The sequence below is a fragment of the Megalobrama amblycephala genome, linkage group LG16 (assembly GCF_018812025.1).
Source record: "Megalobrama amblycephala isolate DHTTF-2021 linkage group LG16, ASM1881202v1, whole genome shotgun sequence".
NCBI classification, from domain to species: domain Eukaryota; kingdom Metazoa; phylum Chordata; class Actinopteri; order Cypriniformes; family Xenocyprididae; genus Megalobrama; species Megalobrama amblycephala.
In genome coordinates, this window is record NC_063059.1 from 21,743,478 (window position 1) to 21,770,849 (window position 27,372).

The window sequence follows — 27,372 nt, forward strand, 5'->3', positions numbered from 1 at the left end:
CCCTGGTTTTCCTGTTTATTGGATTACACTTTTGCCTTGCCCTCCTGTATCTGTTTGCTGGTGTTTGACCTCAGCCTGTATGACTACGCTCATCCTAATAAATCCTGCATTTAGATCCTTAGCCTTCATGTCCCTGTGCAGTCTGTGACAATAGTAGTTAAGGCCACATAATATAAAGTGGGGGTTAAGATTTTTTTGTAACTGTTTACAAATAATATTTAAAATATGCACCTATTCAGATGTATTCATACACCTAATATGTTGAAAATGCAAAACGGAAAAATGCTTCATCTCGTCACAGTCAATGAATTATATAAATCACATAAATAAAATTTTCATTTCAAAACAATGAAATTTAGAAAAAAAAAAGTTTGTTGTTCAATCTGAGCAGCTGAAGATGATGGAGGAACAGCAGAAAGAAACTCATCTCAAAGGAGCTGAAGATCTCATTAAAGAGCTGAAGCAGGAAATCACTGAGCTGGAGAAGAGAAACACTGAGCTGGAGCAGCTCTCACACACTAATGATCATCTCCACCTCATACAGGTCTGTGAACATTTGTCTCATCAGAGATAATGTGGAATATAATTAATATTTAATAGTCTTCTCTCTTCTGCCGTAGCTGTTCTCATCCCTGTACAGCCTTTCACAGAACAAGAACTCTGATGTGGACGAGAAATCTCTGAAAAGAGCTCTGACTCTACTGAATAAACAGATAAATGAAAAACTCCATCAAACTGGTATGTGAATATCAAATACCGTGTTTTTTTCATTAACTAAGAAAATACTAAGAAAAAAGTGTTAAATTAATTTTAAGCATCTGTGATGTTGCTTATTACCATGTTATTATAAAATCACTAAAAGTTATATCTTCAGATCATGTCATAATCAGTTGCAGTCCTTAAAGGGGAGGTTCAGTGTTTTTTTTCTAGGCTTGATTGTGTTTTTGGGGCACAGTTTAACATGTCTTATTGCTTTTTTTTTTTTTTTTGGAAAACACTGTATTTTTCATATATTTTACCTTCATTCTACAGATCTGTTTCCACTGTCATATGAACGGCTCGTTTGACTTCCCGCTTCTATGATACCGCTCCTTCCAAAATATGCAATGTGCTCAGATTGGTCAGCAGGTTGGTAGCTGGCCCAGTGTATCGTGATTCGCTGAAGCGTCCGGAAATGCCACGCCCCTTACCATTCGTAGTTACGCGCTTAGGGGGGAAATGATAATGGCGTCTACATTGTTGTATCAAATTGAGCCAAATCAGACCCAGATGAAGAGGGTCAGGCAGAACCTCTGCAATTGTGGCTTATAAAGGACGTTTATGAATGGTATTTCATTTAGTATTTGTGTCAAAGTGTTTAGATGCTGACACTGCTGTTTGTTAGCTTTCAATGTCGATTTTTATCTTGATTAAAGCTTTAGTGTAGCCGAATACATGACTGAGTAGTAGCATTTTTGTAAAGGCAGCGATTAATTTATAGCATGAACAACTGTTTGTCTATAAATATAGATGTTTGTTGGTGTTTGTTGGAGAAGTATGCACTAGAACTTAGCTAACTGGCTAGCGAAGCATGTCCTTGATGCAACCAAAAATAGCGACAGAACTATACGTTTAAAAGACATATAACTTACAAACAATAAAATGCACTACAGTTTGAAGGCAATAAACAGCAGCTTCTGCTTTTAAAGTGGGAACTGCTTCATCTTTCAATAAAAGCCTTTGTGCAAATCCAGCATTGAACTCGTGTAGATTCTGGAAGCTTCTTCAGCGCCGCATCCAGTGTTGAAAATATCACAGATTATAATGGGTTCATAATCTTTTGAATCGTCGCGTCGCTCGTGTCTGGTGTACACAACTCTTCCGCTTCCATTATGCTGCACCACATCGCCTCGCCCACTCAGTTGCATGTTCCTGGGGGCGTTTTGCAGGGTTTATGATGTCACCAACCCGGGAAGAAGCTCGTTGTAGTTCAAACTGGTCGTTTTTGTAGTCATTAAACTGCCATAACTTTAAAAGACAATATCTCCGTTTGCATTACACTTTCAGTGCTGTAACTTTGCAGATGTTGTTTATGCTCAAGCAGCAACATTACACACTAACTAAAGTTTAAAAAAGTGAAATCACACTGAACCACCCCTTTAACTTTTTTTGTGTGTTCAAAATTTACAAATTTATCAAGATCATTTATCAACATGTCATTTCGTCTGTGTGTTTCTAGATGTGGTCATTCACTGGTCCCCGCTGATGGTCACAATCGCTGCATCACGTGCCTGGGTGTTCAGCACGCTGAAGCTGCTTTTGTGGATAGTTCATATACTCATTGTGGGAACATGACTATCTCAGATATAGATATAGATACAGATATAGACTCTCGTTCATTGGATCTCAGGGAGCGGGGGTCCCCTCCCCTATGCCCTGTGCTCCCGTTTTCTCTGGCTCCGGCCAGGGTGACAGCACATCGGTGTGTAGGCAGGGTAATCTGAGGATCATGGTCAGGGCTTCCCCTCTGAGCGCCGCTCCGCAGGCCCCTGCCCCCTCTCCAGCACTGCAGCCTGTGATGCTGCCGTTGGAATGCGCTGGTCCCTCTACGGTGTGACCATCCGTTTCCTTCAGCACGCCTGGGAATAATCAAATGTCGATCGCAGCATCGGAAGGTGAGCAAGAGTCCTTGGGAGATGAAAACTCTGCTGCATTGCCTCCCTCTGGGACTGTAGCGTTACCCGAGGCCAATCCCAAGTTGACGGCTATGCTTTCCCGGGCGGCCGAGAAGGTCAGGCTCATGTGGAATCCTTCGTTGTTCCCCGGCCCCTCTCGGCTTGATGATTGGTACCACGGAGTGGCCCGCGCTGGTCCCCAGCGCCCCGCTCCGATGCCTTTCTTCCCGGAGGTGCATGATGAGGTGACTAAGTCTTGGCGGACGCCGTATAGCATTCGCTCTAGCCTTCACCACCCTGGATGGCGGAGAGGCTAGGGGATACACGCGGATTCCCCCAGTCGAGCGGTCTGTTGTGGTGCAGCTGTGTCCAACAGCCGCCAGCTGGCGCGGTGAACCGCTTCTCCCATCCTGGGCCTGTAAATTCTCGTCAGGACTGATGGAGAAAGCTTACAGAGCCTGTGAACAAGCTGCCTCTGCCCTGCATGCCATTTATCCTTTTGATCTTTAATTCATAAAATTTGCAAAAATCTAATCTTTCATTGAAGGAAAAGAATTGAAAGTGGGGGGAAAATCAGATTATGAAATAAATGTTTTTCTCAAACACGTTGGCCACAATTATTGGCACCCTTTTGTTAAATACTTTTTGCAACCTCCTTTTGCCAAGATAACAGCTCTGAGTCTTCACCTATAATGTCTGATGAGTTTGGAGAGCACCTGACAAGAGATCAGAGACCATTCCTTCATACAGAATCTCTCCAGATCCTTCAGATTCCCAGCTCCATGCTAGTGCTTCTTCACTCATTTTCTTTAGGGTTCAGGTCAGGGGACTGGGATGGCCATGGCAGAAACTGCATTTTGTGCTCAGTGACACATTTTTGTGTTGGTTTTGATGTTTGTTTTGGATCATTGTCCTGATGGAAGATCCAACCACAGCCCATTATTGGATTTCTAGCAGAAGCGGTCAGGTTTTGATTTTTTATCTGTTGGTATTTGATAAAATCCATGATGCCATGTATCTGAACAAGATGTCCAGGACCTCCAGCAGAAAAACAGGCCCACGACATTAAAGATCCAGCAGTATATTTAACCATGGGCATGGGGTACTTTTTATCCATGTGTGCACCAAATCCATCTGGTGGGTTTGCTGCCAAAAAGCTCTTTTTTAGTTTCATCTGACCACAGAAGCCGGTCCCGTTTGAAGTTTCAGTCTTGTCTGACAACTGAATATGCTGTAGATTGTTTCTGGATGAGAGCAGAGGATTTTTTCTTGAAATCCTCCAGAACAACTTGTGGGGATGTAGGTGCTGTTTGATCATTTTTTTAGGCTTTCTGAGACTCAAGACTCAACTAACCTCTGCAATTCTCCAGCTGTGATCCTTGGAGAGTCTTTGGCCACTCAAACTTTCTTCCTCAATGTTCATTAGGACGATTTAGACACATGTCCTCTTCCAGGCAGATTTGTAACATCTTTAATTGATTGGAACTTCTTAATTATTGCCCTGGTAGTGGAAATGAGGATTTTCAATGCTTTAGCTATTTTCTTACAGCCACTTTCTATTTTGTGAAGCTCAACAATCTTTTGCTGCACATCAGAACTATATTCTTTGGTTTTTCTCATTGTGATGAATGATTACAGGAATCTGGTCTTTGTGTTTCCTTGTGTTTGTACTCCTGTGGAACAGGAAGTCATGGCTGGACAATTTCATGTTCATGATCACCCTGGTGTGCTAAAAAATGTAAATATGAATGGGAATATACTTCAGAGATATTTTACTCATACAAAATTCTAGGGGTGCCAATAATTGTGGCCAACGTGTTTTGGAGAAAAACATTTATTTCATAATGTGATTTCCCCCACTTTCAATTCTTTTCCTTCAATGAAAGGTTAGATTTTTGCTCATTTTATGAATTAAAGATCAAAAGGCTAAACAATGCAGATTTATTTTATAGTCATTTTTGATCATATTTACCAAGGGTGCCAATAATCCTGAGCACCACTGTATACCTGACGGAGGCAGTGCGCATTATGCAAATATCGCACACCAATTCCATTGGTCTGTTTTAGTTCACTCTAAGCTGATAGGGCTCTCTAGTGATATCCCAATTCATCGGTCAATATTCAACCGAAGTGTGTCAATTACAAGAAAAACAAGTGTTAAGAACAGTTGGGTGTGTTATTCGTGTGATTTTAGCGACTAAACTCACCTGAGAGCAGTGAAAACAACAGCAGGAGACGGAGTTTCTGCTGCCTGTCAGTTGTTGTTTTTTCCATTTCCATGGCAACTCTGCACTGCTCCAGTGTTTGAATGCAGTTCGAATGATCAACGCGCACATGCATAAACACGTCACAGTTATGCGGCATTTACATAAATAAACATATAGAATTAAAACATTACATAAATAAATCTCATAAATTTTAAATCATGAATTTAAAACTCTTATTGTGTTTCAATGACCCGTTCAAGGCAGCAAAATGTTACACCTGCACGTGATAGTGGGACAATTGTGTCAATTTTATTACTTAATACTTTTTAAAACAAACTTTTATAACTTAATTTTTATTGTTGTTTTGCAAACATTCAACCGCTTTATTTCATTTGAAATCATTTTTTTATACCAACACTTTGGTTACTACGATTTTTGGCTGAAAGAAATGAAAATCCATTTTAATCCAGAATAATCACATCCCTGATTACATAGTGGTCAGATTTCCATGAATATTCCCCTGGCAGTGATCAATATTCCAGTTCAAATGAGTGGGACAGTCCACATATTGCTGAAGAGCAGGCAGATATTCAGATAAGTCACATCAATTAAAGAAATTTAATCAGGTTGATCTGCAGAGCGAGTGAGAGTATCATTGTAGCTCCTCACTATTTTCTCTGCTGCAGCATCAATGTTTGGTCCAGGAACATATGACAGATCTGACTGAACTCCAGCAGGAGATAAAATGATCTGAAATAAATAGTTAAAATCTCCAGTGTGCTCACTTCCACCTGAACACAGTATTGTGTGACCAGCTATTGTCAAACACACACAGCTCCTCCAGTGGATTGAAATGAGCTCGTCTCGTTAGGCCTGGGGTTTATGATGATCTTTGAGTCAATGAGTTTGCTTTGTCTGAATTCACAATCATGTTCAGCTCTTAGCATAAGCTCATCTAGTTTGTTGCTTACCGAAGGCTTGATTGACAGGATAATGTCAGGCAAAGGAAACTTGTTCCAGTGTTTCCAGAGTCTGTGTCTCACGCCTCCTTTTGATCCATGTTTTGTCCTCTCTTTCTTCTGTACAGCGTTTACCTCAGCAAATTGACCGAGTGGAGTGCTGTTAATAGAGAAAAACTCAATGTTAACCTGAAATTATTCTTATAAATAATTAATTATATTGTCATTTGTGTTCACAGTGTTGACGTGGGTTCAGAAGTATGCAGGTACAGTGACTGACACCAATACACTCACAATACCTTTGATTATAATGTGTTTTATACACATGAAAATGTTTGTTCTGAAGTTGATTGATAATGTCTGATCTCTCTCAGTGGATGTGACTCTGGATCCTGATACGGCTTATCCATATCTCATCCTGTCTGATGATGGAAAACAAGTCAGTCATGGAGATATTAAGCAGGACGTCCATAGATCTGATGCACCTTGTGTTCTGGCAAAGCAGGGATTCAGTTCAGGGAGATTTTACTACGAGGTGCAGGTGAAGGGAAAGACTGAGTGGGATTTAGGAGTGGCCAGAGAATCCATTAACAGGAAGGGGGGGATCACACTGAGTCCTGAGGATGGAGTCTGGATACTTATGCTGAGGAATGGGAATCAATATAAAGCTTGTGAATATCCACCTGTCTCTTTATCTCTGAGAGTGAAACCTGAGAAGGTGGGAGTGTTTGTGGATTATGAGGAGGGTCTGGTCTCTTTTTATGACGTGGACTCCAGATCTCATATCTACTCTTTCTCTGGTCATACTTTCACTGACAAACTCTATCCATATTTCTATCCAGGCCTTAATGATGAAGGTAAAAACTCAAAGCCACTGATCATCACACCTGTCAGCTGAAATGAACAAAAAACATCAAATTTGTAAAGATTCAATATGGATGTGATGTTTTTAGAATATGTAAATAAAAACCAAAAAATAAATTTGCACAATGAAGTAGATTTTCCTTACAAATATAAAGAAAATTAAAATGTGACACAAGTGCAAAAAAGAAATATATATTCAGGCCCTTAGAAAAAAAAATCAGTCACTGACAAAACATGAACTATAATGAAATATTTGTGAGTTATATGGCCAATTTGTTACACATCTCTATATTTCTTTTGTCTTTCATTAATACTTTGATTTTGTTGTGGAGATGGCTCTAACAAGTATGAACTGTACTGAAAATTTCCTATCAAAAGAACTAATTCATCAGGGGAAACCTAGAGTTGATATGGTCAATTTGATTACTCAAGGTTTGCAGAAAGAACAAGATGAAATCAAGAAGAAACAAGAGGAGGAAGAGAAGAAGAACCACGAGAGTGGAAGGGATGAAGATGGATCCGAAGGCCAAAGAAATGCTTAAATTACTGAGACAACAGCAGATAATTAATTTGAAGTTGATCATGCTTATTAAACAATCATGTATGTTGAATACTTTTATGTGTGACTTGGAACAGATTACAAACGAGGTTGAAGCTTTGAATACAAAAGCTTCAGCGCCGGTTGAGTCTGACTATTATATGTAAAGGCCAAAAAGGTCAAAGTGGAAACTGGCCAAGATGTATGTTTTATTTTTCATTTTTAGAAGTGTTGAAGCAAGCTAACCACAATATACGTCTTGGGTGCTGAAAGGAGAAGTATTAAGAGGAACTATTGTCAACTAAGATGTATGCTTTTACCACAAGCTAACCAGTATGTGTATTTTTAATGCAAGCTATATGCCTTTTTGCAGAACTAGAATTGTTTAAGGAACATCTAGTGTGAAAGTCGTGAAGGTCAAGTTAGTAAAATGTGTTAAGATGTGCTGCACGTGTGCAACCCGTGGATGACCTCTGTATCTTATACTTTGACAAATAAGGAGATGTTTTATGTCAGGAAAGAGGATGTGATCAGACTATATATACTGGAAATTGTACAACAGAAAATTGCCACACCTCGGGTGAAGACTTTACTCGCTTTTATGTTCTTTGTAATTTTTATTCTGTATCTTGTTATTAAACCGAAGCCATTGTATTTGGCGATTCGTAAACTTTTCTAACCAAGACTCAGAGTTAAATTACTTTTTACATAAGACTATTCTCTGAACCTGCAATTACTTTACTCCATCGAGCCTCAAGAGCGCCGGACCCTGACTGAGCTGGTGCGGACTCCACCTTGAAACCTCCGATCGTCATACAACGCTCTCAATCCTTGGTAAGACCAAATCTTCTGATAAAGTTAAGGATTGTAGAAATGTGTGTATGATTAGTTGGAGGTTGGGGGGGATAATAAATACAACAATTTTCAAATCGACTATGTGTTTCTAATATACTAAAGTTACAGACTTTCCAGATTGTTTCATGTTATTTTGTAAGAAAATTCTACAATTCTATAACTGATACTGAGTGTAAACTAAATTTCTTGCTAATAAATATGTAAATATTCTTCAAGAGAAGTGAGAGCATTAGAAAGCTTCACAATGAAAGAGTTTTTCACTTTGGTTTGAGCACAATATCGGTGAATCCGTGAACCTGAGTGAGCTGACGGCAGTCCATCGATGCCAGGAGCTTCTGAGAGCCGGAGACGGTGGGAACAAACTTCATCAGCACCAGTCAGAGAGGAACCAAGAGTTCAGAGAACAGAACCAACACTGGATCAGATCTTGCCATGGATAATGATGATGGTGCAGATGGTGAATGTGTTGAACCTAAAGAGATGACAAACCGAGCTGTTGAAAGATCAGATCTGAATAATCCAGTTTAAATCAGGATCACCAGCTGCTCTCAACATACTCACCTCCTTAATACACATCTCCATCTGAATCTTTAATGCCATACCAGACCTTACCCTGTGTGTGAATACTGAGAAAAGAGTAATCAAAGAGAAAATGTGCTTTAAGAAAATTGGGAGATTTGTCTGGGAGAGTGTGACCCTCCTACATGGAGCTAAGGTCACAAAAACATTAAATTAATTGCATATATTTTATTTATTATGTACATGTATTTATATAGTTTTTTAATGACTCTAATATATTATAATGAGTGTAATTAATAAAAGTGAATGGAGCTGCATTTCCTAAAACACTGAGTGACAGATGAGGACAGAGTTGCCATGACGACTGCAGCACATCTCCAGTAAACACTGTTCGACTGAAGACTCTCCTTTATTTACTGAAAAGGTTAGTAAAATCATCAAATGATTACTGTCCAATTAATGTTGTTCAATTAGATATCTATAACATTAGTAACTTTAGAGTAAAGTCATGCAGAAGTTCTCTAGTGATGAAAGAAAGCAGAAAGCTGTGAAGTCCTGCCTGACGTGTCAAAGCTCTTACTGTGATGATCATCTGGAGCTTCATCTCAGAGTCCCACGTCTAAAGAAACACACACTGATTGACGCTGTGGAAAATCTGGAGGATTATATATGCCAGAAACACGAGAGACCTCTGGAGATGTTCTGCAGAGATGATCAGACGTGTGTTTGTCTGTTCTGCACTGAAGGAGAACACAGGACTCACAACACTGTTCCTATAGAGGAGGAGAGTCGAGAGAAGAAGGTAAAGAGTTACAGACAAAACACTTTAAACTCACTGTGAAATGCAGTTTCTGTCCTATTTGTTGCAGGTCATATTGAAAAGACTTGCAACTTTTATTTTAGCCAGTTCAATTGGACAAACACTTCTGTAGTTCAAGATGAATCATGAAATTTAAAGTTAATTTTGTCAACTTTCAAGAGTACAGAAGCATATGTTACACTCAAAGCCAAGGAAGTCATGGGGTCTTAAAATGGTTTTCAAAATCATTATTTAAAGCTGCAGTCCGCAACTTTTTTTGGTTAAAAATGATCCAAAATCAACTTTTGAACAAGTACATAACCAGCCAGTGTTCAAAACTAGCTAATTATCTTGTTTCGATTCACAACAGTAAGCTTGTAATAATGTTTTATAATAAGAGCGACATGGCGGATTTCCGCAGGAAATTTGAGCATGCAGCAGTTCCTCTGTGCGTCATTACATCACTTCCGTAAACAGAAAGGAAGGAGTCCCGTCGAGAGGCTAGTCAGTTATATCATGTGAGGATGCTGCTGGTAGCGGATCATTTATAGCCTTTTCTCACAGCAGCTGAAATAATTAAACTTATCATTTTGATGGCGGATTGTAATCCAGAAAGATCCAAAAGACAATCAACAGTGACAACTGGACCCGTAGTCAAAAAGCAAGACTTTGGACTGTGGAGTGGATACAGAAATTGAAATCTACAGGTAACGCTAATACACACTAAATAAATCACGCAATGCTGATGTTGTTAACATTAACAATTAGAGAACAATGTAACAGTAATAATAATTTGCACGGTTTGACGTGATCGGAGCTAAGCGATCATTAGATTTAATCATCATTGGCAGCGTGATTTATTGTAGGCCTAATGCTTTTCCCCTCAGTTGGTCAGAACAAATGTGGCAGACATGTTACTTACTTGTTCAGATGATATTTTCCAGTGAAAATTCTTATATTGGTCATACTTTCAAGATGTAGAATGTGTGATTCTGAAGTTCAGTATCCACACCGGTGCGGTGACTGACAGCAAACATTAGATTCATCTGCGCTGACGAGCTGTGCCGAGGCACAACGCATGTACAGATAACTGTTCCGCATATGACTGCAATTGCATGTTTCAAACAGAGATGGCGACAAAGAGGAAAAACTGCGGACAGCAGCTTTAAATTATATTTTTTTCATAATATGGAAGTTACCTGTGTTTTTCTCTGTAGCTGGTTCAGACACAGACAGATGTTCATCAGATGATCAGGACAGAATGAAGAAGATTCAAGAGATCAAACACTCAGTAGAGCTGAGAAAAGTGAGAGGAAGTTAAAAATACACAATTAATATTGCATTATATTATTTCAATCTGCTTAATAAAGTTGCATAAAATAGAGTTAAAAAAAAGCTTTTAAGCGACATGATGAAGTAGATGAAGAGAGAATTTCTATTTTTTTTAGTAAACTATCCCTTTAAATATGTAAATACATAATAACCCTTATGAAAAATAAGTGTGCTTTTAGTATACTTTTTTTTAACTGAAAATAAGAAAGTATAATTTCAGTCTACCTTTTATGTACTTCTCAGAAATAAACCTAAAACTTATACACTTCTGTGTACTTGACATATACTGACAGAAAGGTCTAAGTTTATTTGGCTACTTTTACTCAATCTTTTGACCAAGATCTACTTTAAAGTATGCTTGTAGCTGTGTTTACTCTTATTTATTACTGTTAATGTTTATTACTTATTAAAATAGTTTTAGGTAGTCTCTTATAAACTTATAAACATTGTTTGAAAATATTGATTTATAAAGAAAACTCATATGTTCCTAATTCTGAGTATCTGAATTTTTGTGTAGGCTCGTCCACTGATTTACTTCAAATCTACTTTACTCTTTCCCACCATTGACTGAATTTTCAGGCTATCGGTGTTTTATATGGTAGGGGGCGCTATTACACATCTTCTAGTACAGAATCTCTGGATCAAAACACAGATTGCTCCACAAATGTAAAATCACGTGATCATCAATATTAAACAGCATATAAGTTCAAAACTGCCAAATGTTACTGAATGACCAGAATGATCCAGAGCTTCAGGACTGTTGATGGACTCTCTTTTCATACAGATTGCATAAACACAGATTTTTTTTTGCGATTTGACTTACACGATTTAAAACCTGACATTTCAACGTTTCTTTAGACATAAGTCTCATTTTTTTGTGATTAGTATTCACTAAGTTACAGTTCATTTTCTGAGAACTATCAGATTGGACTTTGTTCAGAGGGAGACGAGAGATCGCGCATCATGTTAGTTTTCTTTATTTTGCTAAAAGCACAACATTTTGTTGTTACTCTGAGTGTACACAAATAAAAGAAGATATTCCACAGATTAAAATGGTGTATAGCTCTTAATTGTATGTGCAACATTGACGGAGTATTTTGAGTCTATTTCACACTGGTTAGAAAAAAAACACGGTGGTCACAAAAAAACGAGACTTATGTCTAAAGAAACGTTGAAATGTCAGGTTTTAAATCGTGTAAGTCAAATCGAAAACGTCTTGGGTTACGAGTGTAACCCCTGTTCCCTGAGTAAGGGAACGAGACGCTACGTCGGATGATGTGATGGGAACCCTCTGTATTTTGTGTTCGTGAAGCACCTCTGTATCCAACCAATGAAAAGACGTGACGTCAGAGGCGGGTGACGTCACGGATCAGGAAGCTATAAAGCACACCTGAACACAAAGCACGCCAGCTTCTGTAAATTGTCTGAAGCAAGCGCACCAGGTATGCAGGAGATACGGCCACGTGACGTAGCGTCTCGTTCCCTTACTCAGGGAACAGGGTTACACTCGTAACCCGAGACGTTCCCTTTCGTGGGAACTATCAACGCTACGTCGGATGACGTGATGGGAACGCAATCCCAACTACGCCGTGTCTCCGAGTGCCTGGCTGCTATCTTGTAGCACCCTGGCCCCCGGAGTGATGCTAAGATGAAGATTGTAGAATCTGATAAAAGTGTGCTGGGATGACCATCCAGCGGCAACACAAATGTCGTCCATAGAGACACCAGATAGGAGAGCTCTGGACGCGGCCATACCTCTCGTGGAGTGAGCACGCACCATCAAAGGACACGGGCACCCCACCGTCTCATAAGCAAGTGAGATGGCCTCGACCACCCACTTGCTCATCTGCTGTTTAGATGCTGGGCCCCCCCTCTTAGGGGACCCATAACATACAAACAACTGTTCTGTTTTTCTCCACAGGGCAGCTCTGTGGACATATGCATCTAATGCTCTTACAGGGCAAAAGGCGGGCAAAAAGCCTCAAGTACGATGGGACCTGGGACCCTCGTCAGAACCTTTGGGACATAGCCCGGCCTGGTATGCAGAAAGGCTTTCACAATACCAGGCGCAAACTCAAGGCAAGATGGAGCGACTGACAGCGCTTGTAAATCACCAATTCTCTTCAGAGAAGAGACAGCCAAAAGAAAGATGGTTTTAAGTGTCAAGAATTTGTCTGACACCTCCTCTATTGGCTCGAAGGGAGCCTCAGCCAGCCCTTGGAGCACAATAGCAAGGTCCCAGGTTGGAGTCTTTGTGCGCACCACAGGTCTCAACCTGAGTGCACCACGGAGGAAGCGTACTACTAGGGGGTCTCGACCCAGCGAGGAGCCCCCTACAGAGATATGATGAGCCGAAATAGCGGCCACATATACTTTCAGCGTGGAAGGGGTTAAGCCCTCCGAGAACTTTTCCTGAAGGAACTGAAGCACGTCTGAGACTGAAGAATGGACCGGGTCCAAATTATGCTGTTCACACCATACAGAGAACAATCTCCATTTATAAAAGTACAACTTCCTCGTGGAGGGAGCTCTGGAGTGAAGGATGGTCTCCACAACCTCGGTTGGGAGACCAGATCCTATGAGCCTTGCCCCCTCAGGGGCCAGGCCCACAGTTTCCACATTTCTGGGCGGGGATGGAGAATCGTGCCGCCCGCTTGAGACAGGAGATCCTGCCTGATTGGAAGCTCCAAGGGGGAGCCGTGAAGTAAAGACATTATGTCCGAAAACCATATTCTGGTCGGCCAGTAAGGGGCCACCAATATTAGGTCGGCCACGACCTAATATTGGTGGCCACGTCTGTAGCATGGCATCCAGCCCTAGAGGTGCTGGGTGCTGAAGTGAGTACCACAGAGGGCACTGAGCTGACTCCTCTGTGGCAAATAGATCGACTTGAGCTCGACCGAAAGTTTTCCATATCAACTCCACCACCTCGGTGTGGAGTTTCCATTCCCCCGGTCTCGCGCCCTGCCTCGACAGGGCGTCCGCTCCCACATTCAACCGCCCGGAGATGTAAACTGCTCTCAGCGAGAGGAGCTTTCCCTGGGACCAGAGGAGGATGCGACTGGCCAGCTTGAATAACAGGCGAGACCGCAAGCCCCCCTGATGGTTGATGTATGAGACCACCGCAGTGTTGTCCGTGCGGACCAACACATGGTGATCTCTCAGGTCTGGGAGGAAGTGTTTTAGTGCAAGAAACACCGCCATCATCTCCAGCCGATTTATGTGCCAGGAGCGCTGATGGTCCTCCCAGAGACCCTGAGCCGAGCGACCACTCATGATCGCCCCCCAGCCCATGAGGGAAGCATCTGTCGTAAGCATTACACGACGACCAGAAGTCCCCAGCACGGGTCCCTGGGTTAGGAACCAAGGCTTTCTCCACATGACCAGAGCACGAAGGCATCGCCGCGTGACTTTGATCATGCGAAAAGGATTTCCCCTCTGGGAAAACTCCTTGGTCCTGAGCCACCACTGTAAGGGTCTCATGTGCAGGAGGCCAACAGTAATGACGTTGGACGCAGCTGCCATCAGACCCAACAGTCTCTGAAACTGTTTTACAGTGAGTGACTGGCCTAACTTCACCCCTTTCACGGGCCCGAGAATGGAACTCACACGAGCAGGGGACAACTGCGCCTGCATCGTGGTGGAATCCCAGGTTACACCTAAGTAGTTTGCAACCTGATTCGGGACCAGCACACTCTTTTTGGCGTTGAGCCTCAGCCCAAGCCTCTTCATGTGCGACAGAACAACATCTCGATGTTGAACTGCCAATTGTTCTGTTTGAGCTAATATCAACCAATCGTCGATATAGTTCAGCACGCGGATGCCTTGGAGTCTCAGCGGAGCCAGCGCTGCATCCACGCACTTCGTGAACATGCGGGGTGAGACGGATAGGCCGAAAGGAAGAACCCTGTATTGGTAAGCTTCGCCCCCGAAAGCAAACCTGAGGAACTTCCTGTGTGAAGGATGGATGGATACATGGAAGTATGCGTCTTTCAGATCTATCGCTACGAACCAGTCCTCGGACCTGATCTGAGGGATGATCTGTCTGAGTGTAAGCATTTTGAACTTCAACTTCCTTACTGATCGATTTAACACACGTAAATCTATGATCGGACGCAACCCTCCATCCTTCTTCGGAACAATGAAGTAGCGGCTGTAAAAGCCCGACATCTTGCTGGGAGGGGAGACCCTTTCTATAGCCCCTTTTTGCAAAAGCGTCGTTACTTCTTGCTCCATCACCAGAGACTGCTCTGGGGTTACCACCATAGGAAGCACCCCATTGAACATGGGCGGTCGTGAACCGAACTGAATTCTGTAGCCCTGTTCTATTATGAGCAGCACCCACTTCGAAACATTTGGGAGATTTTTCCACTCTTCCAAATGTTCTACTAAGGGAACCAGTCTCTCGAGACTGGTCTCTGGTGTTTTTTGAGCACTTGGCTCGTCCATCTGACGCGGCGCACCGGCAGACAGGCGAATCACGTGCTGGCCGACCCTCCTCTGAGGATCGGTGGAGACCGCTGCGCCCTGACTCACACTTGGTGGCAGGGTTGACAGAACGGTCCCCTGAGGGCACCGAGGAGGACCCGATATCCGAATCCTACCGGAGGGGGCTGCCCTCGAGAGATCCTGTGCCACTAACATCAGGACCTCTTCTTTGAAGCCTTCCGAGAGATAATGACGGTCCTCAGATCCGCCCTACCTCCGGAAGGCTTCGCCTGTGCCGCCCATCCCGGTCCCCGGGATCTGCTTCGTGGGGGAGTACGGGAGGCGACACTGGCCTTCTGTTGCGCTCTGTGCGCAGGTGTTGATCTGCTTCGTGGGGGAGTACGGGAGGCGACACTGGCCTTCTGTTGCGCTCTGTGCGCAGATGTTGCTGAGAAGCTGGCTGTCGGCCGAGGCTGCTCCCGCCCAGCAGCCTCGGGGGATGAGAGCGGCGGGGAATGATTTTAGAAAATGCCGCCGTTTGTTTGCGTGACTCCTGGAACCTGTCGACAACCGTTGACATTGCGTCGCCGAACAGGCCACCAGGAGACAGCGGCGCGTCCATGAGTATATTTTTGTCACGCTCTTTAATATCTGACAAATTTAACCACAGGTGCCTCTCCGTGGCCACCAGGGCTGCCATAGAACGGCCGATGGATTTGGCCGTTTCCTTAGTGGCCCGGAGAGCTAAATCTGTGGCTTTGCGTAGCTCATGAGTCGCCTCGAAGGACGCTTCCCCGCTCTGATCAATTTCCCCCAGCAGGTCGGCTTGGTATGCCTGGAGGATAGACATGGTGTGAAGGCATGCCGCCGCCTGACCTGCCGCCGAATAAGCCTTGCCCACCAAGCTGGATGTAGTTTTCAGAGGCTTGGTGGGCAGCGCCGGGGTCTTAAGGGACGACGGGGTCTCTGGCGAGAGATAGCTCGCAAGCGTCTCTCCTACCCGAGGCATCGCCCCATAGCCGTGATGTTTTAGACCGACAATGTACAGCGATGTCTGTGGGCTGTACAGCCGATACTGCACGGGTCTCTTCCACGGCCTTGACACCTCGGCATGGAGGTCGGGAAAGAACGGCAGACCCCGGCGCTGAGGCAGTGATCGAGGGGGAAGAAAGCGTTCGATCAGTTTACTCTTAACTCTGGACTCAGCTTTCTCCACGGGCCATTCAATATTTAGTTTTTCAACAGCCCTGGTCACCACCTCTAATAGCTCCTCATAAGCTGGTAAAGCTGATGGCGGTTCATCCTCGATGCTCTCCACATCAACCTCCTCGGAGGAAGATATATTGAGCATCGGTGTCTCTCTTCGGGGGGAAGAAACCGCTACGTGTGCTTCCACCGCCAAAGGAGAGACACTGGGTCCAGCGGGTAAGGGAAGCGATAGGGCAGGGCCCATCTCTTCCCCCTCCGCTAGATCCATCTGTGAACCCCTCGAGAGCCGCCTGTGCATGCTCAACCCCCAGGCATTTTACACACATCTCGTGTGTGTCCCCGACCACAATGAAGCGTGGGCAGGGAGGAGCACACTTTCTGTATAGAAAATTGACAAACATATGAGAATCCATCAATATTTCTCCAAATGTGCATGCTTTTAAGCTAAAAGCCTATATGAAATGCCACAGAGGTAACATAATTGTTCAGACACTTTGCATCACAGAAATGATTTATATTTTAAAGAATACAATAGAATACCATTATTTTAAATTGTAATAATATTTCACAGTATTGTAGATTTTTCTGTATGTTTGATTTACACCATGATGAGCTGAGACATGATTTTTTCACAGCTTACCTGACTGAAAGAGCTCATTATTTATGCAGCTCATTAGAGCTCTTTATGCAATTCTTTTGTCTTCTCAGGTGAGAATCACCCATTATTCATGAGGATTCACGCCTCCACGCATACTGTGTTTCTTGACCAAAGATGTTTTAGAAAATTTAAATCTCTCTATTGTTTTATATGAACAAGCAGGCAGCATAATTTTTACCTCATTTTGAAGCAAAAACTCTAGTCTACAACCTCCAATACCCAGAAGTCTTGTGAACACAAATTTAATATATATTTTTTGGCTTTATTTCAGTGATTTAAGTTTTTTGTTTTTTCAATAACCACGCATAAACATTATTCCTTCAAAAATACAAACATGTACATACATGTTCCTCACATATTATTGTAGCCTAGTTTGTGCTGAATACAGTGTAATGACACTTTTTCCATTAATATGTTTATGAACAACTGAAAAAAGCACAAATGTCAGGGCATGTCAAACCTTCTCCAGGGCCCCAAAAAACCTCAGACCCCTGAGGGTTAAACAGTGCCTAAACAAAGTTTACACAGCTAATATAACCCTCAAATGGATCTTTACAAAGTGTTCGTCATGCATGCGTCGGATTATGTGAGTATTGTATACTGTTATATTGTTTACATTTGATTCTGAATGAATTTGAGGCTGTGCTCCGTGGCTAACGGCTAATGCTACACTGTTGGAGAGATTTATAAAGAATGAAGTTGTGTTTATGAATTATACAGACTGCAAGTCTGGTAACTTTAACCACATTTAACAGTACATTAGCAACATGCTAACGAAACATTTAGAAAAAAATATCACTAAATCACTAAAAATATCATGATATCATGGATCATGTCAGTTATTATTGCTCCATCTGCCATTTTTCACTATTGTTCTTGCTTTCTTACCTAGTCTGATGATTCAGCTGTGCACATCCAGACGTTTTGCCCTTGTCTAATGCCTTTCATAATGTTGGGAACATGGGCTGGCATATGCAAATATTGGGGGCGTACACCCCAACTGTTACATAACAGTCGGTATTATGTTGAGATTTGCCTGTTCTTCGGAGGTCTTTTAAACAAATGAGATTTATATAAGAAGGAGGAAACAATGGAGTTTGAGACTCACTGTATGTCACTTCCATGTACTGAACTCTTGTTATTTAACTATGCCAAGATAAATTCGATTTTTCATTCGAAGGCACCTTTAATGGTTATGACAGTATGAGAAAAATACTGTAGATGAAACAAATACCTTTATACCTCAAAAATGAGTCTTTGTAGAAAAACTTTAGAAAGTATGACTCAGCAGCTTGTCCTCATGCAGAGAGGGATCTTCACAATCTTACAATTGCCCCCGGTCTCCCTACATACGCAGCAGTCATAACTTTTCTTTTACACAATACACTCAGTTTTGGGGTGGTCATTGCAAATACTGTACTGCAAATCGGCTGAGGGTGGATACCGATGATGAATTTAAATTTTACTGTAACTGTAATCATATCCGTGAGAGTGAGACTGCGAGATGATTGACAGGACGATAATGGAGGCAAAAGTGCAAGATAACTTTTGTTAATAAAAATTGTTTTCTTTGTTTAATATATGTGCGTTTGTCTTTGTTTTATTGTTGTTGTTTTCAGTCAAATAATAGTGCACAACAAACTAAGCACTAATTTTAAAGGGGAATTTCCAAATATCTTTTATTTATTTGTTATAATGCGGGTATTTTATGTCATCCGTCTAATTCATTTTGTTAATAAAAGTTTGACATACATGAGGGGTTTTTTTTGTACTATTTTATGGTTTTTGTTTTTTTAATTAAAAATAATAATGAACTAAAAACTAAGCATTCATTTGAAAGTAACCTAATTAAGGAGAAAATCCATTGGTCTTTCATTTATTTGTGTTTCAGCACGGGTACATCATGACATCTGTTACCATACTTGGCCTTCACATGTCACTTTCCTTTTTCTCTCGCTCATTGTGACAACTAACCTCTGTCACTCCCACACCAGACATGCATCAAAGCAGCCGGAGCAACTTTCTCTATTGATGGATATGACGAGACATATTTCGACCGACATATAATGGGCTTAACGTATAATCAATCAGGGTAAAACAAAAAACATGTTTTGGAAGAAGGATTGATGATATATTGGCTCATTATTTCAATTTTGTTAATTTTGAACAAAAAAGATGCAAACAAGGGGTTCCTGGAGCTTCATCCCTGATCAAACACAACTGAACCAGCTAAGATCTTCAGGAGCTCTTGATAATTACAGACAGGTGTGTTGGATCAGGGTTGGATCTGAACTGTGCTGGTAAGATCTCCAGGAACAGGATATAGCACCCCTGATTTAAACTGTTTACACACTCAGGCTGCGTCCGAAAACTGGAAAATGCTGCCTTCTGAGGACACATTTCAAGGTAGGAAGGCATCAAGGCACGTCCGAATCCAATGTTAGCTTCACTTCCTGTCTCATGAGATACCTTCCTCAGATCGATTTTTGAAGGAAGCATGGATGTATCCTTAGCTGCCTTTGATATCCCACAATCCTGTGCTTTCCATTCTGTGACAGTTGAGCAAGAAAAATAAAGATGGCATCCGAAAGTTGCGTTTGCTGCTCAGTTTGTGTATAAATGTACGATTTTGGCCAACATATTTCAATTTTGATATCATTTCTATCGAGAAATTACTACTGTAATAATTAAATATTTGTTTAGTTCTCACCAAAGCTCGCGCTATTTTGCTGTAGATCATTAAACTATTACGCTGCCTCAGAAGTCTGTCCGAAATCAGTTTCATGAGGTGCCTTCATGCACAAACGCTGCCGTACAAGTCATTCTCTTATAAGACAGCGAGGCAGCAAGACAGCTACCTAGGTTTTCGGACGCAGCCTCAGAGTCAGCACTGATGAATAAACTATTCATATTCATGAGATATGGGCGGAGCTACTGTGTGACATCACTGCAGGTGAGTGAAAGACTTCAGTGAGTGAAACTGAGTAAAACAAGAAGAACTGGAAACTTCTAACAATTACCTCTCTATTGAGACACTGAAACTTTGGATCACATCTGACATTTACTCACAGGTAGGTGTAATTCAGTAGTTTTAAACTGAAATAGAATCAGAATATTTTTATTGAATATATCATTCAATTAGCTGTAACGTAAAGTTTAATATGTGCTGTCATGTTACATAACTATAAGACTTCAGAAACAGAATGTACTTGAACTGCAGATCGAATGAAAGCAAAAACCACACATGTAAATAATTACCTGTATAGACTACATTTAATTTGCACATAGTGCATATTTTGAGGTGATAAATATTTTGTGGGAAAAATAAAAATGTGCTTACTTGCTGTGATGTGTTTACAGAAAATAACTTGCTTTATGATCAAATTGATGCAAAGACAGGTGTGTCCAAGGGATATGTATTTATATTGAGTACTTGTTTTTTCTTCGACAGGACAGAAATTAATATCAAGTATGTTGATTTTTATATAAACAGTGGTTACTAGCCGGATCCCTTTTTGTTTTGCTGTGCCCCAGTAACATTTTCTTGACAAGGTGACGTAGGTTACAGTAGATAGGCTAGATATGTCTGAAAATATGCTTTCCTAATCCTTGAACACTGTCATTTAAATAATTTGAATTATGCTGTAAAACCAGCTAAACAACAATATCTCTCGCTGTTTAGTGCCGTTAACCGTCCTCGTCATCCTCAATACAGCTCTTACAGTAACGTGAGTGCTCGGAGTAATTCATATCTGCCTCCATTTTGTTAGCAATGCCCAACTTCCAATCAATTCCCGAAGGACGAAATCAAGTCCCGCCCTCTCATTTCAGATGCCGTTTCACTTGGATAGACGTCACAGTACAGAAGAAAAGACGATCGCAACTTCCGTTTCATGCCGACTTTAAACAGCATAAACAAAGATCACACAGCTAATATAACCCTCAAAATGGATCTTTACAAAGTGTTCGTCATGCAACATGTCTAATCGTGTAAGTACAGTGTTTATTTGGATGTTTACATTTGATTCTGAATGAGTTTGATAGTTCTCCGTGGCTAAAGCTAACATTACACACTGTTGGAGAGATTTATAAAGAATGAAGTTGTGTTTATGAATTATACAGACTGCAAGTGTTTAAAAATGAAAATAACGACAGTCTTGTCTCCGTGAATACAGTAATAAACGATGGTATCTTTAAGCACATTTAACAGTACATTAGCAACATGCTAACGAAACATTTAGAAAGGCAATTTACAAATATCACTAAAAATATCATGATATCATGGCTCATGTCAGTTATTATCGCTATATCTGCCATTTTTCGCTATTGTTCTTGCTTGCTTACCTAGTCTGATGATTCAGCTGTGCACAGATCCAGACGTTAATACTGGCTGCCCTTGTCTAATGCCTTGAACATGGGCTGGCATATGCAATTATTGGGGCGTACATATTAATGATCCCGACTGTTACATAACAGTCGGTGTTATGTTGAGATTCGCCTGTTCTTCGGAGGTCTTTTAAACAAATGAGATTTATATAAGAAGGAGGAAACAATGGAGTTTGAGACTCACTGTATGTCATTTCCATGTACTGAACTCTTGTTATTCAACTATGCCAAGATCAATTCAATTTTTAATTCTATGGCACCTTTAACTATCCTGCTGCTGCATGAGATGTGGATGTCAAGAGCAGCAGACAGATTTAATGAAATTTGTATGATTTAAATGTCACTTGGAAAATAAATATTTTGAATAAACAGAATATACTGCTACATTTGAAGGGCCGTCAGTCGAGGAATACCTTAGTTCCCTTTCAAGGGAACTCGCGCTGTGTAGTCGCTATGGGAACGCCTCTGCGTGATGTCGTCATGAAGCACGTATGAAATCTGTCCAATCGGGAGACGGAACGTCATAGGCGGGTGACGTCACTGACCAGGAACTATAAAGCCGGCCCGAAAACACTCACATTCAGCTTCTGTGTCTTCAGCAAGCGCTACGTGTGATCTTGTCTGTCTTATTTATTGTTGTCTGTCACTACATTTATATTGTATTAGGGCGAGCGAACAAACATTCAGGAAGTGTGTTCATCCCTGCCCGCATTTCATCCCAGGTGGGGACACACATGAAATGTGTGTTGTTTGTTTGGGAGTGCAGCATGCCCAGGCAGCTCTCGAGGGGGCTGCCTGTGTGCATTGTGAGCAGCTACCGCTGAAAACGCTGCGCTCCCGCCGGGCCCTCTTCGAGAGGAGTGGCTCGGTTCGCGTTCCTCAGGGCTCGGGTCTCGCTTCTGCTGAGGCAGGGCGGCGCCTTATGTCCTGGGGTTCGCAAATGGATGTAGCAGAGGGGTTAGAGACGGGCCCAGCCTTATCTCTGCCTTCACCTGCTGAATCCAATGTATCTATCCAGAGGCAGGAAGCACGCATTGCAGTTTCTTCTGCTCCGGTGGATACAGTCACGCTGATGGCGTCTAGCTCTGAGGAGCTGGATGTGGTCAGCGTGGCAACGGGAGAATCTGAAGACTCGCCACTTCATTCTCCCGCAAGCGAGGAGCTTATGGAGGTGCTTTCTCGTGCTGTCGCCAAGTTGAACATTGACTGGCCAGCCGAGAAGCAAGAGCAGCTGGTAAAAAGCAAGCTTGATGAGCGCTTTTTACCGTCCAGATCTGCTCAGCCTCCACGTCGGGCACTACCGTTTTTTCCGGTGTCTACCCGTGTTTATACACCGCAGACTTCCGTCTACAGCAATGCGGTCGGTCTGAGGAAACACGGTATGGGGCGTTGCCAAGAGCGGAAGAGACGCTTGTGAGCCATCTCTCTCCGCAGGCGGCATCGTCCCTTAAAGCCCAGACGTTGCCCACTAAGCCGCTGAAAACAACCTCAGCGCTTGTGGGCAAAGCTTACTCGGCAGCAGGTCAAGCTGCGGCGTGCTTGCACACGATGTCCATCATGCAAGCATACCAAGCTGACCTGCTGAAGGACTTGGGGGAAAGTGATGTAGTGGGTGCAGATCTCATCCAGGAGTTGCGTCTATATGCCGATCTAGCCCTCCGTGCCACCAAGGAGACGGCCAAGTCTGTTGGTCACTCTATGGCAGCCCTGGTGGCCACGGAGGGGCATCTGTGGCTTAATCTCACTGAGATTAAGGACAGAGATAAGACGTTTCTCTTGGATGCCCCACTTCATCCTTCCAGCCTCTACGGTGACGCAATAACATCGGTCACCGAAAGGTTTCAAGAGGTGAAGAAACAGTCTGCCGCATTGCAGCAGTTTCTTCCCCGCCGTACCCAAGTCCCTTTGGCTGCTGGGCGGGAGCAGCCGAAGCCGAGTACAAGCTTCTCGCAGCACAGACAGCACCAGAAGCATAGCGTTGCTACCCGTACTCCCCCTCCGAGGAGCTGGGATGCGGGACAACGTTTTCAGGCGAAGCCTTCGAAGGGAAAGACGGATCTGAGGGCCGTCATTGCCGCTAAGAGGGCTTCGTCTAAGAGATCCTGAGGCCAGAACAGTCAGGATCCTGAGGGTGGTCCCCTCCGGAGTCAAGAGGTGTTCACCTCTGTCTGCGGTGCCCGTTTGTCTTCGGTGCCCTCAGGGGGGCGCTCTGCCAACCCCGCCGCAATGTCGGGGCGCAGTAGTTTATTGTCAGCATTTTGAACTTGAGCCTCGCTACCGTTCGATTCAGCTTGACTCTCTCTGCAGCCAAGCCAGTCGTTCCCTGCCAGGGCTCCGCTTCAGGGCACTGTGCTGGCTGCCCATATTCCACCAGAGGCCAGCCTCAAGAGGCTGGTTCCCTTAGTAGATTTTTTGTCAGAGTGGAAAAATCTGTCAAAAGTATCTCAATGGGTCCTGCACACAGTAGAAAAAGGTTATGCGATTCAGTTCAGAACACGCCCACCCCGATTCAGCGGGGTCCTGCCCACGGTGGTAGGCCCCGAGCAGGCTCTGGTGTTGGCACAGGAAGTAGAGACACTCTTGCGAAAGGAGGCTATAGAAAGGGTCCCTCCTCCCAGCAGGGAGTCAGGTTTTTACAGCCGCTATTTCATTGTGCCAAAGAAAGACGGGGGGTTGCGTCCAATTTTAGATCTGCGTCAGCTGAATCGAACGGTAGTGAGGCTCAAGTTCAAAATGCTGACAATAAAACACATCGTGTCACAAATCAGGTTCGAGGACTGGTTTGTGACGATAGATCTAAAAGACGCATACTTCCATGTATCAATCCTCCCGCATCACAGGAAGTTCCTAAGGTTTGCTTTCAGGGGCGAAGCATTCCAATATCGGGTTCTTTCCTTCGGCCTAGCACTGTCACCCCGCACTTTCACCAAATGTGTAGACGCAGCTCTGACGCCCTTGCGTATGCAGGGCATCCGAATATTAACCTGTTAACCAGCACTGGCACGCCGACGCACCAAAGCTTCTTTGTTTAAATTAGCTCAAATTTACTGTTAGATTTAATATAATTACCTTGACAAACTATACATCATTAAAAAGATCTAAGACTCAAGCTTCAATTTTTAATCTTTGTTTTACTCTCAACATCGTATAGTGACCGTTATTTGTTAATATGCGTCGGGAGTTATGAATATGTGAAACGGAGTCGTTACCTTTTCATTGAAATATGAGCGTCAGCTTCAGCCATTGAGAAAAAAACTCTGTACGATCATCAAGAAAAAACTCCACAAAATAACATCCCTCAGGGCTTTTAGCTTAAAAGCATGCACATTTGGAGAAATATTGATGCACTGTCATACGTTTATGTCAATTTTCTATACAGAGGAGTCATATTTATTCAATTTTTACCCAAAACACGCTGTTTTCATCATATGAGCGCTGTATACACTGACTACTGTGTGTCCAAATCATACCCGAAGCCGGAGGGCGCTCTGTGCACCTTTAGTCCACAAATAACACAGCATGAACAAGAGGCAATCATGTGACATACACGGGACTAACAGAGGCTACCAGACATCGCTATAATCATTGATATAAACATACAGAACGTCACTTTTGAAAGTAATAAATACACGATTGTGACGATATGTGGTTTATCTGTGTTCTTCACGCCATGTCAGGTATTCATAATAGTAGATTATATTTATAATGCAATGCTAATCGAGATAGCTTTTCTCATTGTGCAGAATAGCCTAAAATGATATATTTTCTGTCTGATTTTTGATCCAAAGCCACATCACATCAAAGAAGGTTATTTAAAACAATCGACTAGTAAGTTTGGAGAAAAAACGTGGTTTTAATCTTATAAATTGTCATGTTTTGTTGGTGTGCTAAGCTAATATGCTAACGAGCCCAGACATGCACCTGTTCTAATCTAAAGCTAATGCAAATAAATAATTCTTAATAGTAAAACTCACTTTTTTCTCTCTCTTTTTTTTCCAAGAAGGGCATTAGATATAGTTTGAAAGAAGGTGAAGTGAGAAGTTTGGTGAATGAAATGAGGGATTAAATCATCTTGAATAGAACATCAGTAATTATAATAGAGACAAAAGAAAAGAATAATAAGAGCCATAAGCTGGCTGGAGAGGTGTGAATGTGTTCAGGGGAGACTGAAACTGAATGGGGCACTTAGCACCACAAACACAATATCGACAATACCCTTGAATAGATGACAATAAACATCAGTTAACATTTTAGAGTCCTTTCTAAATAAAGTCTCATAACATGGTCTTGAAAAACATGTTATAAAACTCAGAGTTTTAAACCTATCATCTTCAGATTTGAAATATAACATGGTCAGACATGTGGCTTTAGCTGCAGTGCATTTCTAGATTGCCACAAGGCCAACTTCACTTTCATTTTCATAAATATATTTCATAAAAATAAATTTCTAATAACTTTTCAAAATTTCAAAGCTATTTTAAACTATTTTCTTCTTTGTGACAATAATTATGAGTTTACCATAAACTGCAAAGTGTCTGCTTTCAAATGAGACCTTACTTATGCTTTTAGTGCAAAGGGTGCATGAACTGTATCTGTTTTAGTTTGGGTATGTCATGTTTTGTGATTTTCCAAAAGCGGGGGTGCTGGCTAACAGGTTAAACTACATAGATGATTGGTTGATTCTGGCTCAATCAGAGCAGATGGTGTTTCAACATCGAGATGTTGTTCTCGCTCACATGAGAAGGTTGGGGTTGAGACTAAACGCAAAGAAAAGTGTGCTTTCTCCAGTTCAGAGGACCACTTATCTGGGCGTGGTATGGGATTCGGTGACTATGCCCGCCCGGCTATCTCCGGCTCGCATAACATCAATCGTCACTACTGTCTCAGACATAAAGCTAAGCCAGTCACTCACTGTCAAACAGTTTCAGAGACTGTTGGGTCTTATGGCAGCAGCATCCAACGTGATACCTTTTGGCCTGCTGAACATGAGACCACTTCAGTGGTGGCTCAAAACCAAGGGGTTCTCACCGAGGGGGAATCCGTTTCGTATGATCAGAGTCATGCAGCGATGCTTACGTGCTCTAGTCATATGGAAGCAACCTTGGTATCTGTCCCAGGGACCTGTGCTGGGGGCTCTCAGTCGTTGCGTCACGCTAACGACAGATGCATCCCTCACGGGCTGGGGGGCGATTATGAGTGGTCGCTCGATTCGAGGTCTGTGGCAGGACCATCATCTCTCGTGTCACATAAACTGCCTGGAGATGATGGCGGTATTTCTAGCATTGAAATATTTCCTCCCAGACCTCAGGGACCATCATGTGTTAGTTCGATCAGACAACACATCGGTGGTCTCATATATAAATCATCAGGGGGGTCTGAGGTTTACATCCCAGGGTACCTGAATGTGGGAGCAGACATCCTGTCGAGGCAGGGGCCGAGGCCCGGGGAATGGAGACTTCACCCAGAGGTGGTGAAGCTCTTATGGGAGAACTACGGCGTAGCCCAAGTGGATTTGTTTGCGTCTCGAGAGACGACTCACTGTCCACTGTGGTTCTCGATGTCAAACCCAGCACCTCTTGGGCTGGATGCTATGGTACAGCCGTGGCTGAGGCTAGCACTGTACGCATTTCCCCCGATTGCACTGCTCCCGGGAGTTCTGGAGAGAGTTCGCCGGGACAGGGCCTGTCTATTGCTAGTGGCCCCGTTCTGGCCGGCCCGAGTGTGGTTCTCGGACCTGGTGTCTCTCCTCAACGGGTCTCCCATGGAGATCCCGATCAGGAAGGACTTTCTCTCTCAGGCGGGCGGTCTAATACTGCACCCCCGCCCGGAGTTATGGAAGCTGTGGGCGTGGCCTCTGAGGGGGCACAGCTCATAGATTCCGGTCTCTCAACTGAGGTTGAGAGGTCCAGAGCTCCCTCCACGAGGAAACTTTACGCCTTGAAGTGGAGATTATTCACTTCTTGG

At 42.8% G+C, this 27,372-nt stretch overlaps 2 protein-coding genes across 2 annotated transcripts in view; both read left to right on the forward strand.

The window, feature by feature from the left end:
- Nucleotides 1-7,901, forward strand: part of LOC125249334 (E3 ubiquitin-protein ligase TRIM39-like) — a 30,940-nt gene extending 23,039 nt beyond the window's left edge. The window contains exons 7-10 of the mRNA XM_048161613.1: nt 392-544; nt 621-738; nt 6,060-6,086; nt 6,195-7,901. Coding sequence (XP_048017570.1) covers nt 392-544; nt 621-738; nt 6,060-6,086; nt 6,195-6,718 — 822 coding nt within the window. The 3' untranslated portion in view covers nt 6,719-7,901. The remainder of the gene's footprint in view (nt 1-391; nt 545-620; nt 739-6,059; nt 6,087-6,194) is intronic.
- A 1,203-nt stretch (nt 7,902-9,104) lies between these two features.
- Nucleotides 9,105-10,712, forward strand: LOC125248263 (tripartite motif-containing protein 29-like). The gene is made up of 2 exons (XM_048159984.1): nt 9,105-9,398; nt 10,613-10,712. The coding sequence occupies exons 1-2, from the start codon at nt 9,105-9,107 to the stop codon at nt 10,658-10,660; spliced, it is 342 nt and encodes a 113-aa protein (XP_048015941.1). The 3' UTR covers nt 10,661-10,712.
- The last annotated feature ends 16,660 nt before the right edge of the window (nt 10,713-27,372 follow it).

Excerpts from the sequence above, each read along its gene's own strand:
- LOC125248263 (XM_048159984.1), top strand. The coding sequence starts at position 9,105 with ATGCAGAAGTTCTCTAGTGATGAAAGAAAGCAGAAAGCTGTGAAGTCC. Across the intron at positions 9,399-10,612 it reads AGGAGAGTCGAGAGAAGAAG|CTGGTTCAGACACAGACAGA; the intron begins GTAAAGAGTTAC and ends TTTTCTCTGTAG.